This window comes from Antrostomus carolinensis, unplaced genomic scaffold (assembly GCF_000700745.2).
Source record: "Antrostomus carolinensis isolate BGI_N321 unplaced genomic scaffold, ASM70074v2 scaffold28468, whole genome shotgun sequence".
Classification (NCBI taxonomy): Eukaryota; Metazoa; Chordata; class Aves; order Caprimulgiformes; family Caprimulgidae; genus Antrostomus; species Antrostomus carolinensis.
The window spans coordinates 1-14,998 of record NW_010331334.1 but is presented as its reverse complement, the minus strand read 5'-3'; the positions used below and the strand labels follow the sequence as shown (position 1 = coordinate 14,998).

Below are 14,998 nucleotides of genomic sequence, written 5' to 3'. Positions count from 1 at the left end.
TTTGAAACAGCAGTGCTGTATCTGGCATAGGTCCCGTTCTTACTAGATGGGCCCCGCAGAATAGCAGTCAGGGAGAAGTTAGGAAGGTGGGCTGTGATGGTAACAACCAGGGTTGTGTTAGGCACCTAGAAGGGCAAAAGGGAGGCACCTTTCCGTAAGGTTATATAATGAACGAGTGACGCTATAGTGAGGAGTGGATACCAGGCTTCTGGAGTTGTCTTTCATCTAGTTACATTCATGATTTCCTTCACAGTTTTTCTGAAAAACTCATGAGGATGCATGGGGAAATCACGAGAAAGGAAGGTTCAGTGACTTGCATGTGGTTATAAATCAAGGCACAAATATTAGAAACAGAAGCAAGATCTATTTCCCCACTAGCTTGATTTTCTCTTTGCGGTCCTGCTCCGTCTTCGGGATCATTGTCAGGAGCCACTTCGGGATTTTGCGACCACATCTGAGCACATGCTGTGGTGAGGACCATGGGGGTTTAGAGTGAAACTAAGTAGTGTATTCATGGAACAGAGTGAACTAAGTGTTGAGAATTGTAATAATTTGTATTCTACGAGTCATTTATTGTTTTGAAAAGATAGACTGCATATGATAGTGGCTTTAGCAGGTGTATGCCTCTTCCCTACCTGCAGGAGGGATATTTTCAAGTGAAGTGCAGTTGTGTACTGAGCGAGGTAGAATTTTCCAGATTAAAATGTTCAGTGGTGTGTGTGTGTATATATATATTAATGGCTGCTTTTTGTAGTACTACTTAGTAAGCTTTATTTACAGATTGTATTACTGTATTTTGATTTCTCAATAGGTCTGGGACAAAAGTGAAAATGGGGATTGGCATTGCACTGCCAGCTGGAAGGTTTGTATTTATAAAATTACACAGTTATAACCATAATTACTCCTTTGTTTTTGAAGAAGCATACTTAGCTCTTGCTGACTTCTAGAGTAGAAATACTTCTGATTTGTTGTAGGTCCTGTATTTCTTATGGTTAAATACTTTTTCTCTACTTTTATAAAACATCTCTAATGCCCCTCACCTAAAGCAGAGGCCAGCAGGCAGTCTTATATTATTCGTGCTTAGTTATGTTGGCAGACTTTGTTATCAGTAAACATCACAGTAACTGGTGTTTAGGGAGTTGGAAAACAGTACTTTCATTTTTAATTGAATATTTTATTTTTGCATATTGTAAGGATTAAAAAAAAGGGGGGGGCAGGAAGAAAAAAGAAGAGATCTAGCTATTGAGTGTTACAACATCTGTCCTCTTTTCTTTTTTATCTTTTTTTTTCTCCCCAAACCTTTCTGAGAACTGTGTCATATAGTTGTTCTGCTTCATCAGGATAATTAGTGCATTCAGCTTCTGAATTGTCCTTAAATTTGTATTTAATAGGACCACAATACAATAATCCCCGTAAAAGGAAATGCAAGCGCAGCTTTTGAATTCCTTTTCTGTAAAAAAAGAAGCATTAAGTTCACTGTGTATGAAAGAGGAGTTTCAGGTAAAAAAGGAGAAGATAAGTAATGTTCTGCATATGCTCTAGGAAAGTACAGACAAGCTAGAAGTGAGCACGGTGATGGCTGAAAATTGAAAACAGAGCTGTGCTTTTTGTGTCAAGACAGAATCTTAGCTTGGAACTTGGGGTTTAAAGGAGTAATAAATAATGCCTTGAAATACACTTGTAATAATTGCCTTTTAACCATTAACTGATAGCAGCGGGACTTTGCAGTGCATATAGGAGTAAACAAACGCAAGAGCTGCTGTGTAACTGTGAGAACAACTACAGAACAACATAAGTTTCAAAGGAATAGTCCTACTACTTCCTAGAATTCTGCTTATGTAGAAATTAATGAAAGCGTGTGATGACTCAGACTGACACAGTAAGCGTGTTTCTCTACAGTGTTTTGGTGTTATCTTGCAGACACATAGTGGATCTGTGTGGCGTGTGACATGGGCCCATCCTGAATTTGGGCAGGTCCTGGCTTCCTGCTCTTTTGACAGAACAGCAGCGGTATGGGAAGAAATAGTGGGAGAGTCAAATGATAAACTCCGAGGCCAGAGTCACTGGGTGAGACTTTAACATATTAATTACAGTTTCTATATGTTCTCATATAAACAAATTTACTTTGCCTCATTGATTTCTTTGCTTATCATAATGGGCTGAAGCTTTAAACTGTTTAAAATTCCAGAATTAAATATAAGACTGAACTTGAAAATTGTTCTGTCTACCAAGTTACTGGACAGTTCTAGTTTTGCAACATATTTTCTATTTCTGAAACATATATATATTCTGTTAATATCAAGTGTTCCTGATTTTGCCTGTGTTTTGTTACTTTGTGGCAATATTGCAAAATATAGTATTTTTAAAGCATTTGGGGAAAACAGCCAAATGGCAAAATTCAGGCCAATTATTGTCACTACTATTGGTGTTTCTTAATAAGGTGTTCCCTGGCAAACAACTTGCAGACATGAATTCCCAATTACAGTAGAGTTCAAGTTGTGGGGTTTTTCTTCTGTGACAAAAGATCATTTAAACTGTCTCATGCTGGTTTTTTTCGTCTTTCAAACTTTGGATCAGGTTTTGGGGAGAAATAGGTTGCTGAGAAGTGGATTTTCTGGGTAGCTTTTCATCAGGGGCATTTTAGATCTTAAGAGTGTTTTGCAGCTATTCTTTGTGTGTAATATTCTATAACTTGGTATAGTATTCCTACCACTAATATTTTATTTTGTTTTAGGTTGCTAAAATACCTGCAATTTTCTACTTTATACTAAAGTTTTCTAATGTTAAAATACGTAATTGTGAATAGTTGGGTTGACAGGACCTTTGGCACCCAGTGGGGTATGAAAGCTGACTTCCATGTGCAGAAGGCAGTTGTGATGTATAGTTTTCAGCTCAGTCTCGTACTTTCTTGGCAGGAGAGGAGACAACTTGAAAAACAGATATTTACAATTTTTTCCTCTTTCACCCTAGCTAATCTTGCTATCAAATGTCTGCTGTATTTGCCCATTCCCTTGTCAGGAATACTTGTTGTTTTGATGCTTCTGTTGGAAAATGCTTCATGGTAGACTTCAGCAGCACTGAAATTAGAAAGCAGCATTGCTAGGCATTGCAGTTAATATCATCACCAGTATGAATGAAGAAGACTTCATTAATGAAGAGTTTCAAACTGCCCGTGGCCAATACTCTTGTATTTTATGTTTACATTACCTGGTTTGGGTTTTTTTGTTTGTGGGTTTTCTTTTTGTTGTTGTTGTTTGATTTGGTTTTTTGGCCTTTTTTTTTTTTTTTTTCTGAACAGCATAACCTAAACATCCCCTTTTGGTATCAGAACTGAGATACCACTGTGAGTGTACCTCTTGGTGCTTGAAATTGCACCAGTGGAGTGATCTGTCATTTCTCCAGTTCACTGGTGTATAAAGGTTTTTCTTTTTTTAGTTCTTGATGGAAGAGGTAAGTGGTCCTATGAAATGGTGTTGGCAGGCTTTCATTAGGGAATAAATTTTTGGTGGAAATTTCTAGCATTTCCTTCAAGAATGTCTACCTTTCTTTGCAGGTAAAGAGAACCACTCTAGTGGACAGTAGGACATCTGTTACAGATGTGAAGTTCGCTCCCAAGCATATGGGCCTTATGTTAGCAACCTGTTCAGCAGATGGAGTTGTAAGGATTTATGAAGCTCCAGATGTGATGAATCTCAGTCAGTGGTCACTGCAGCATGAAATCTCATGTAAGCTAAGCTGCAGTTGTATTTCTTGGAATCCTTCAAGGTATGTTATTAGAACTGTAAGGTTTGCTTTCTGACTGTTTGAGCAGAAGATCCAAAGAGTTAGTTCTGAAATTTTGTAGAAAAAATCATAAAACCTGCATGGAGAAGATGGAGTGTACATTACTCAGATCTGAAAGAAAGCTGATAACATTTCTTTAATAAGCAAGTTTGGCAGAGCCAGAGAAGTGTTACAAGAAGTCCTCCCGTGTTCTGTGAGGAAATATTCCCAGCTTAATTATTTTGAGGAAGTAAGGAGCTAAAGAGCTACAGACTGTTCTTTTTACTCATCCCACAAAACTTAACTGTGATTTTTGTAAGAGAAGGTGTTTATAAAGGGACAGTTCCTGTCTCTTTCTTCTTTCCTTAAGAAAGGTGTTGCAGTAGGTAATAATTACGACGACTCTAACAAGGACACGCACCCTTGCCAGTGCAGCAGACTACTAGGAACCACAACAGTCCTGCTAGCACAAATACAAAGCCTAAGAGTTGTTCTTTAGTTACATGCTTGAGGGGCTCAATGGTACACTTAACCCTCTTGAACAGGAAGGAATCAGAGAGGAGTCTGATGGTTGGGTAGTCCCCACCCAGAAGAATGCATGCAAGCAGAGGTTCTCCTTTGCTTCCCATCTCACATCCTCCCCCAGCAATAAAAGGAAGGGAAAAAACATTCAGGGCTGAACTGCTTTGTATTCTGTTTGTCCAGAAACACTGGACAATAGTTTTTGCTGTAGACCTAGTGGTCTGTGTCCTGCTCATCAGTTACTCTTCTGTTCATTAGTAGTCATCTATGCTGGAAGTTGAGAGTACAGGCTTTCTCTTTAATGCATGGGATGGGGTTAAAAGTTAATTTAAAAACTAGAACTCATCTCCTTTTAGCTTTTGTAATGTATCTTCCCAAACCTGAATGAAATCCCACTAAATCACTCACTGAAAAGAATGCAGACACTGCCATGAAATTTGTGACAAATACTTGACTGCAGATGCATATAAAAGAATCAGTCCTGCTCTCTGGGAGCATCATCTTGAATTTCCAAATAATGTTCCCTAATGGTTTATCCTTAGTAGGTGTATAAAGTGCGTGTTCAAAACAACAGAATGAAGATTGTACTGGTAACTGTGTATAGCACGTACTCATGTTTCCTTGTGCTTTTTTTTTTCCCCTTGTGATATTGTTTATTGTTTTGTTTTCTTTGTAGATAATGTGTCTGAAATTTAAAAAATGGCTTGGTGTACTTTCTGTGAAATAATTCGTAAATATAACAGTATTTGTTTTGACCTTCTAGCTCTCGAGCACATTCTCCAATGATAGCTGTAGGAAGCGATGACAACAGTCCAAATATATTGGCTAAGGTTCAAATTTATGAATATAATGAAAATACCAGGTATGCTAAATGACAATATATAACATTTGTGGGATCTTAAAGTAGTTTATAATATACAGACTCTTATTTTATTCCTGTAGTTAAATGTGGAGTAGAGTAGTAAATAACAATCCCTCTAAATCTGTCTCTGAGCCATTGGATGAGGAAAGGAGAGGGAGACCTCAGAATGGTAATCGGTGTTAACAGGCACGATGTTGGTCATTTTGTTCCATCTCAGTGCAGAAGTGCCAGTGTTCTAACCAGCGTGTTAAAGGGAGAATTGTTGTTTCTGCTTCTACTAACTCATAACTAACATCATACTAACATACTTACTTTTGCACAAGGAATTAGTAGGGCAAAGTGGAAATTTGAATTGTGTGGCACTAGGCACTCTTTTGTTCTCAGCAACCTTAAAATGCTTTTAAAAGCTTGTTTATGATGACAGAAAGTCCTATGAATTACTAGCGTTCTGTGAAAGTTCAGTGTGTACTGTTAAGAATTCAGAACCAGAAAAGGCCAGGAAATGTGTGTACAACGACTTTCAACTAAATGATGACAGAGAACTCGTGTTTCATTCAGGGTAATTGCTGTGTGAATGGAGCCAAGGTGTTTTGTGGATTTACGGCAGGCTTCTGACAATGTTCTCTGTGCACTAGCAATTAAGAAAAGTTGTAACTTACCTGGTGGTAAATAGGAAAATGGAATTTTTATCATACAGCGGAGGAGGCAAATAGTGGTCTGCTTACAAGCACAGAAAATTTAGTAAGTTACTGAGATACAAATTCTCTGCAGATTTGTGAATGGAAGAATGTTTTTATTTCAATTTTCCAAGTGTAGACAAAAATGTTTGCACTGGAATCCTTGCTTTGTTGTATGATTTAGCATACTATTGTTAGTAGTTACTGTATCTGATGTATCAAATTTCTGAAGAATCAGCTTGTAACTATTACTTACAATTAAATTTATGTTAAGAAAATACTTTTATTTTTGCAAGTCTCATCATGTATACTAACCCCTTTTTCCCTGTTCTACTATTTCTGGTTTATATAATTTGCATCACTGGTAACTTTGATAGCATTAAAGGTTAATTTCTTACACTGTACAGGAAATATGCAAAAGCAGAAGCTCTGATGACAGTCACAGATCCTGTACATGATATTTCATTTGCTCCAAATCTGGGAAGATCCTTCCACATCTTAGCTGTAGCAACCAAAGATGTACGAATTTTCACACTCAAACCTCTAAGGTGAGCTGAAAAGGAAGACAATTTGGTATGATGTGGTGCATACTATATAGTCTTATTTTAATAGTAGCTGTGAAGCAAAAGTAGTAAATTAATGTGTGTAGGATTGTTTTTTAGCAGCCTGATTTTTAAGATGACAAGATTATGAGCAAATCTATAATTTTGTCTGAATACTTCTTTAATACTCCTAACCTAGTAACAATTGTTACATAAACTTGAAAGATGTAGTCCTTTCTTTTTGTCATCATGTTCAAGCCCAGACCTTTGAACAGTTGTATCGGGGATCTTATCAATGTCTATAAATACCTGAAGTGTGGGGGCCAAATGGGTGGGGCCGGGCTTTTTTCAGTAGTACCCTGTGACAGAACAAGGGGCAGTGGGCAAAAACTGGAACACTGAAAGTTCCAGAGAAACTTAAGGAAAAACATCTCTATTGTGAGGGTGACAGAGCACTGGAACAGGCTGCCCAGAGAGGTTGTCGAGTCTCCATCTCTGGAGATGTTCAAAACCCACCTGGACGCTTTCCTGTGCAACCTGCTGTAGGGAGTCTGCTTTGGCAGGGGGGTTGGACTAGATTAGATGATCTCCTGAGGTCATTTCCAACCCCCACCATTCTGTGACTTATGTGTATGCAGAACTGTCACTTTTCTCTTAAACAGGAAAGAATTGACTTCATCTGGAGGACTAACAAAATTTGAAATTCATATTGTGGCACAGTTTGATAATCACAACTCCCAGGTGTGGCGAGTGAGCTGGAATATTACAGGCACAGTGCTTGCCTCCTCTGGTGATGATGGCTGTGTTAGGCTCTGGAAGGGTAAGGTCACCCATTTGAAACATTAGCTTTGTAGTGTGCTGAATATACTTGAGAAACTTTACTCAAAAAATAATTTTAGAGTAAAAGTTCATTTTAGATTTGTGAATGGTAGATTTTTATATTACTATTTATATTTCAGAAAAAGGAAATAACTTTCTGTGCTGGAACACTTGCATGGTTTAGGCTGCTGTGAATAGTTGTTACTGTACCCTCAAATTGTTTCACCAGACTAGATTTATGTAAAGTTGTAATTTTTCAAATTAACATATGTACTGCATTACTGTTGTTGCCTGCTGCCAAACCCAGAAAATCTACATTCAGTCACAGTGTTGAGGCAAACTGTCTTTTTTTTTGTTTAAATTTCCGAAAGCAGCAACAACAAACAGTAGCAGTTTCCTCATCCAATCTCATTTATTTCTCGTTATTTTAATGAAGGAAGCTCGTTCTTGCTACTGAACAAAACTGAGTTTTAAATTGTGGATAGGCAGAGAGTGTCAGACGGCTAAAGGGACAGATCCTCAGCTGTTTGGAACTTTCCTATTGGTATTAAAGTTAAATTCTAAGGCACACCAGGTGTGTAGCAGTTGAAACATCATAGTTGTATCAAAAGCTGAGCTTCAGAAGAGAAACTTAACAGTTTTTATGTATCTATATTTGCAGCTAATTACATGGACAACTGGAAGTGTACTGGTATACTGAAAGGGAACGGGAGTCCAGTGAATGGTAGTTCTCAGCAGGGAATTTTTAATGCCTCTCTAGGTTCAGCCAATACAAGCCTACAGAACTCACTAAATGGATCATCTGCCAGCAGGTAGGTTAATTAGTGGAGAGACTGAATTTCAGTAAATAGTTTGTTCTCTGAATCTTCTTAATTTCTTTTAGCTTTCATGTTTGTTTTACAATTTTTTTTTTTGAAGTGCAGTGTCATTTATTGCATGAATACTTCTACAAGCCTTTCTAGTTTTGCTCTGTGATGATGTCTGTTATGCCAGTGTTGAAGAAAAATAAACAAAGCCATAAGCCATACTGAATCATTCTGTAGAAATAAACACTGTAAAAAAACCAAACCAACTGTTTTCACTTTCAGTCCTTTCACATTATTAAAAATAACTTTTCTGAAGTAGTTTCAGACAAGGAGAAATTTCATCATATTGCTGTGTAACCACCCTTTTGTTTTAGATGCATGTTTAGGAGTGAAACAAAAATACCAGCAACAAATTTTCACTGGGATAATGTAGCAGAAAGGAAGGAGGAAAAGATACGTCATAGTGTATGGTTTAAACAGTCACATACTAGTGTTAGTTTACCTGCGTTTTTGCAGGTGGAACATCAGTTGAGTAAGTTTTGGGTTTTTCAGATCTTGCTTATATGGCATTCTTATTGCAGATGAATTTGCCTTCTCTTTTATGTTTTTATTCTGTAATAATTGCTGTTTGGTAGGTAAATTTCACTGCCTCTTCTGAAAAACATTTTAATTTGTGCACACTGAAATCCAGAAATACCGAGCCCCACATTTGTGCGGTGGAGTGTGTACAATCAACTTTACAGGATGTGTGCTATGTAAGGACTAGCTGTGGCCAAATTCCATAGCAGCAGCTTCCAAGTTTTGTGGCCACCTTTATTTATTTTCAAATGCCTTGGGACAGCCTCTGTTTCCATCCATGTGCAGCTACTACTTTGGCTTTTTTTTCAGTTTAAAATGCTCATCTGTAAAGTACTACGGCCGTTTGCTTGTGGAGGGTAGCCGTCACTCCCTGCCCCCTTCAGCAGGCAATCCTGAATGTCAGTTTTGGCTTCCAGATGGCTAGCTGTGTTGAACAGAGAAGGGCTTTCACATTTTCCTCACAAGATCAGTGAGACAGCAAGAGGTGGTAGTGGGCCAAGTCTCCAGCGAGAAAGGGGGCCAAAATTATATTAGCCATCTGGTTCCAGGTGTAACTTAGTTTAGCAAAAAAATACTGAAATGCAGTCCCATCTTGGAAATGTGCTATCCAGAGCTATATTAATTGCATTGCTTGGGCTCCTACAGGGAGATAGGGGCTGTTCTACACCTCTTTGGATAGGGTGTGGTTTCACAGTCTCCTTAGCTAGGACTGTGCTGCTGCCAGCAAGACTGCTCTAGCCTACCCCGCTGGTGGTTGTTCTCCTCTCCCTGACGTTGGTAATGAGGCCCTGTGAAACTGAAACTCCTAGCGTTATTGTAGACTCCTCCATTGCTCTGTGTTTTGAAAGTGAGTTTTTTGTTCTGTTTGAGTTTTGGGTTTTTTTTAAATAAATTATTCTCTGCTCCAATTTGGAATTAACATTTTGTTGCAGAATTAAGTTAGTGGCTGTGGAATTTCAAAATATGTGGTGTCCTGTCCTAGGATTGAGCCTTAGTATAAAAAATATGCACTTGATATATTTTCTTTCATAATCACATTGGCTTGATTTGCATAAACACTTGCTAACTTTTGCTTTAGTGTATTAATGCTTACAATAAAGATTTATGTACTGACAATTAACTAAATGCTGCACAGAAATTTTTTTGTCTGTGACTGTAGATGATATGTTTCAGTATCTATACATTTAAACACTTAAAACAGCTAAAGCATAGGCAGATCTGAAAAACTCTGCTAAAGTCTGATCACCACACTGGATTTGTAATCAAAATAGTTTCAGAACAGATAATGTAGATTGCTGGAAAATAAGTCAGTAGGACTATATTGTTATATTGATGTAACTGTTTGTCTAGATTTATGATACAATTTCCATTCTCCATTTGTATTATGTCCTTTTTAACAGAAAGCAGAGCTGATACCAAGCTAACTGGAGTAACTTTGGTGTTTTGCTGCTTGTTGCATGCACACAGGAATGGAAAACGAACTCCTTTTTCCCCTCCCCAACGCCGTTTGACCTCTCCCAAGACACCAGCAGCCTGCTAACTACTAAATGCTATTCAAAAAGTCTTTTTAAAACACGTTGTGTACTTTTTTTTGTACTAGCCCTCACAGTTTGATACTGTTGGAACTCCTGATAGAAAAATACTTGGAGAGGCTTCTTGTTTGGAAAAAACCCACAAACAAACAACCCAAACCCAAAAACTTAAATTGAAACACTTTTTTGAAAGCTTGTCAAATTAAAAGACCAGTTTATGACTAAAAATGAGAATTTTGTCCTTGATTGGGATGGGAGGAGGGAAGTGAACATTAAAATAATTTTAATTAAAATTGTTTTGATAACTAACTAGTTTTGCATCTCATAGTGATCAGCATTTTATTGATTCCGAAACATCACAAATTTGTAACTACTTAGTAATATATGAAACTGTTGGTTTTAAAGGAATGAGAAAACTGTGTTTTGACAATTGTACGGATGGTAGCTTTTAATAGTTCGGTATTGCTTCATTTATACCTTAGTATGACTTCAAATAAATGTTTTGTAAGTACTGTAATACTTCCTTCATCCTAACTAAGAGAAGTATTTTTTCTGATATGTACTTGTACATTCCTATGGTGGTAATTCCATGGAGTAACTAAAATTCTCGAAGCATAGTATCCTAAAAAACCTGCAAACACTTGAGCCATACAAACATTGGAACCAAAATGCAGCTTGTTGCGAATTGTTCCATAATTTTGTTAGTCGTATAGATGTTCCTTTATGTAAGTCCACAGAACAGTAAACAAGACAGAAACCATCTGTAGGTATCTTGATGTAGATATACTAAAATGCACAAGTATTACGGGTAAGTTCTAATAGAAACAACAGAAAAATGACATGAAATGTCATAATTCTGAGTCTTGCATTCACCAGGAATCTTAAATTTACTCTGAGGATTTTGCAGAAATATGTAAATACATACAAAGACTGTATTTCATTGAAAGTAGTCATTCTCTGTAAATGTATATTGTTAAAGTATTGTAAAAACAATTATGTTTTTACCTCTATTCTAGAAGTGCTGTGAAGTTAATCTGAATTAGATGCATATGCAGAAAATGTACTTACACAATATTTAATGTATATCTTGTGTTGCAAATGAAGCGTTACTAAAAGCTCTGTTAACAAATTGCAGGAATTCTGAGAGAATGAAAGCCTGTTAATAGCTGTGCTACAACATCCTTTTGATTTCCAAAGCAATCTGTTTATTTGTAAAAATGCATACTAGGATTATTATGGCAATATTCTTTTCTATTAATTTCAGTGGAAAAGACTGTATTTTCCTTTAAAGAACAGTTTCCAGATTTGTCTTGTTTTGAATTAAAAGCCTTGATTTCTGCTATTATGTTCTATTGGTTTTGGCATGGATATACTAAAGCCTTTTTTTTTTTCCAGCATGTCTTTTCTCCCCTTTGGTTCTCCTTGTATTTACTACCTTTCTCTTTTTCTTGTTTTGTTTTTGTTTTTTTGTGTTTCTTTTGTTTGTTTGTTTTGGTTTGGTTTTTTTTGTTTGTTTGTTTTGGTGTTTTGTTCCTTTCTTAATTGTTTCAGGTATTTCTTTCCCCCTCTGGATTCCCCACGGGCTGGATCAAGATGGTCCAGCCATGCCCAGCTCCTTCCTCCTCCTCCTCTGATAGAGCACTCTTGCGATGCTGACACTGCCAACGTCCAGTATCCTCACCCTCGCAGACGATGTGTATCTCGGCCTCTTAATCTGTTACCTGAGAATGAAGGGGTTTAACGTGTTACCCTAAAGAAATTCTGAAGGGCCTTATTCTGGTGTTTGTGAATGCTTCCATTTCTGGCTGCCTTTGTAGTTCTTCTCTCGCACAGAAGATTTTTAAAAATTTGGAGACTTCATGCATGTTTTGCAAATCAAACCACGACATTTGGAATATGTCGTTTATGTTTGTGTATCAAAGGAACGTTTTAATCTGTACCCTTTGAACTATGGCAACACATACAAACAGTATTAACCATGAACTATTTCTGGAGTGGCTGACTTCAGTGGGCCTGTCCATTTTCCTTTTATTTTATTTTTGGAATCAGTTTAGTGTGGTCTCTGATTTTTTTTCTTTTTGTATATTGCGCTGACAAATGTGACATGCTCTCAAAATTAAACATGCCTTTAAGAAGTTTAGTAACTAAAGGATGACATTGGATCAACTTGTAAAAGAAACAAGACCATTCCTGTGTATACTGCAGCAAAATAGTTTGGAGTGTTTGATTACTTAAGAATTTTCCATCTTGCTGTATAAATATTTAAATTTTATAATTGTGTTGACTAATAAACTTATTCTAAAAGGTCTGTATTAGTATGCTTTTTCTTGTAATAGTGTTGGGTGTGGCTTTTTTTGTTCCTCCGCCCCCCAACAGGCTCCTGATCAAGGAGCTTTTTTCATTCAGGTGTCCATTCTCACTTTGCTTTTGTGAAGTCATGTGCCATTCTGGCTGCACAGTTGCATATAACATTTTTCTGCTACAATGTGTGCTCTGACTTTTCTCAGGGCTGTGAAAGTCTGTGGGGACTACTAGAGTTGTTGGATTTCAAATTGTAATTCTTTTCCAGTGATAGAGTGATTCACTTGGGACATTTTGGAGAATTAATACTGAGTTAAAAACCTCCTTTTTTGATGTGTCAGCACAGGAACAGCATTGCTGTGGATCAGCAATGCTGGCATTGACTCAAGCTTTGGCTGGTGTGAGACAGGCAGGAGGAGAAAGCTGGACAGTGACTACAGGGTGTGGCTAGGGAGTAGCATTGCTGTACAGGATGTAACTGCTGAGCTTCTTCAGCACATTTTAGGGGGAGGAAGGATAGAGGTGGCTCTGTGCAGCAGACACCCAAAGTGTAGTACTGTGTTTCAGTGTGCTTCAAAATGAGCTTATGCTACTTCTGGGACTAGACCACTAGTACAAGGTAATGGAGAGCACAACCTGCATTCTCCCAAAACGATGGAAAGCTCTTGTGAGTTCTACTTGTATGCTGGAAGCTTTTCTTTGCTCAGATACACCATATTTGTTTCTTGATTTATCTCTGAGAAATCTAGTTTTAATTTACTAAAAAATCAGGAGAGGTAACGATGTTACATAGAGTGCTTGCTCACCATGCATGGAGATAGGCTGCTGATAATTTTCAGCCAGCAGGAACAGAACTGTGGAGGGAAAAAACCCACGGTTTTACAAAAGCAGGTATTTGGACCTTTTTATGGAAAAGTTAACTTTTATGGAATCATGCCATACTTTGCATGATAAACAGAAATGTTACATGATTAAAAAATAAGGTTTAAAAGGAAGGAACAACATTCCTCTGTGGGAGAATGAGTCATTAAAAAAAAAAAACCCAAACCAAACAGATAAAAACTATTATACTGGCATTAATTCTTAGAACAGAACCAACTGTTTCTGGGTACACAAGCAGCAAAATATACTTTTGACAGTTTAAGCCACTTGCAGAATTTCTATCTTAACCCTTTAAAAGGTAACTCCCAGTACAGCAACTGATCTTTTTCTTACTGCACTTCTCCTTGTAGCAGTAAAAAAAAAAATAGGGCTCCCTCCTAAGCAGCCATCAGGAAAAGCAAGGTGGCTGTGCCTAGAATGTGCTGCGAGACCCTACAGTGTCGTCAGGTATGGTTCAATTACTGCAGTGTAGCAAAAAGTAGTGTAAAATATATTCAAAGATAATTCTTTACAGAAACTATCCTTGATAAGCCAGACCTAAGGGAAAGATTCCTACTTGCATTTTCTTTCCTCTTTCAATTTGCTTCTGTTATTCTTTTGGAGCCTAGAATAACCAGTTATGGTAATAAACAACTTTTTTGTAAATGACAGCCTTTTGCAGCCTTTAATGAATTTATTCACAGTTAATTCAGCATGGTCACATTATTTTCCTCTGTTCTGAAGATGTATTATTATTAGATATCCTGACTAATTCCAGTCACACTTCTTACTAATGGAAATACAGTTTCAGTGCAAACAAGTCATGTTTCCAATGGACTGGCCAAGTACTCTGACTTCAACAAATGAACTTACGCTGGTTTTTTGATGCTTGCCTTTCCCCTGCCTTGCCATTTTGCATTGACGGCTCTCCAAACCAGGACCTTTCACTCCATGTCCTTGACTGTCCACCTCTGCTTCCTCAAACTCACGCTTCCCTCTTTATTCATCTCTCGTGCTCCCATGACTCAAGATTGTGAACTGTACTTCTGTGCAGGGTCTGGGCCCTTGAACGTAAGCAGCAGAAACCCCAGGAGGGAGAGAGATTATAGACAGGCTTAGAAAAGGTTGATTACAGCAAGTACTTGCAGTGTTTAAAATTTATATAGCACTTTGCAAGGCTGCTGTCCCTTTTATTCTTCTGAAAGAAGATACGTATTATTCCATATACTGTTTATGTGCTCGGAGCACATCTCAGCTTGAACTTCCAGGACTGGAATTTTTTGGGTCTTGTAGTAGCCAGAAGGTGGCTTTTTTGTTGTTGTTGTTTTGTTTTGTTTGGCTTTATTTTAAACACAGTGTGAACTTCTGATGACATTGAGTGTGTGAATTTTCACTTTCATTCTAGCTTTTTGCCATCTCCAAGCGCATTGTAAAAATGTCCAGGAATAACACTGAATTTGATTTAGATCTTTTGAACACATATACCCGTGTGTCTGGAAGGCATCTGCTGCCTCCTCATCCTCTACTGAAGAACCTGTGGCATTTATGCCCCAAAACGGAAATGGAATTGTCCCTGTGCTGCACATTGCTCAGCCTCCTCTCAGCGACCCGTACAGCAGCCAGACGGCACAACACAGGTCAGGGACAGAAACAAGCCCCGCCAGAGGAATGAAAAACGCCGCCCAAGTAAATCGGACTCGGGCTTTTGCCTCTGACAGGCGCAGCCCTGGCCTGG

The 14,998-nt window shown here is 37.8% G+C and overlaps 1 protein-coding gene across 1 annotated transcript; it reads left to right on the top strand.

Moving 5' to 3' along the window:
* Positions 1-811: 811 nt before the first annotated feature.
* Positions 812-12,086, top strand: SEH1L (SEH1 like nucleoporin; the record flags this gene model as incomplete). The annotated part of the gene is made up of 8 exons (XM_010173190.2): positions 812-862; positions 1,921-2,067; positions 3,554-3,765; positions 5,048-5,146; positions 6,231-6,371; positions 7,028-7,185; positions 7,846-7,996; positions 11,653-12,086. Coding segments are annotated over 8 exons (1,149 nt in total), but the record flags the coding sequence as incomplete, so codon positions are not given.
* Positions 12,087-14,998: the final 2,912 nt, after the last annotated feature.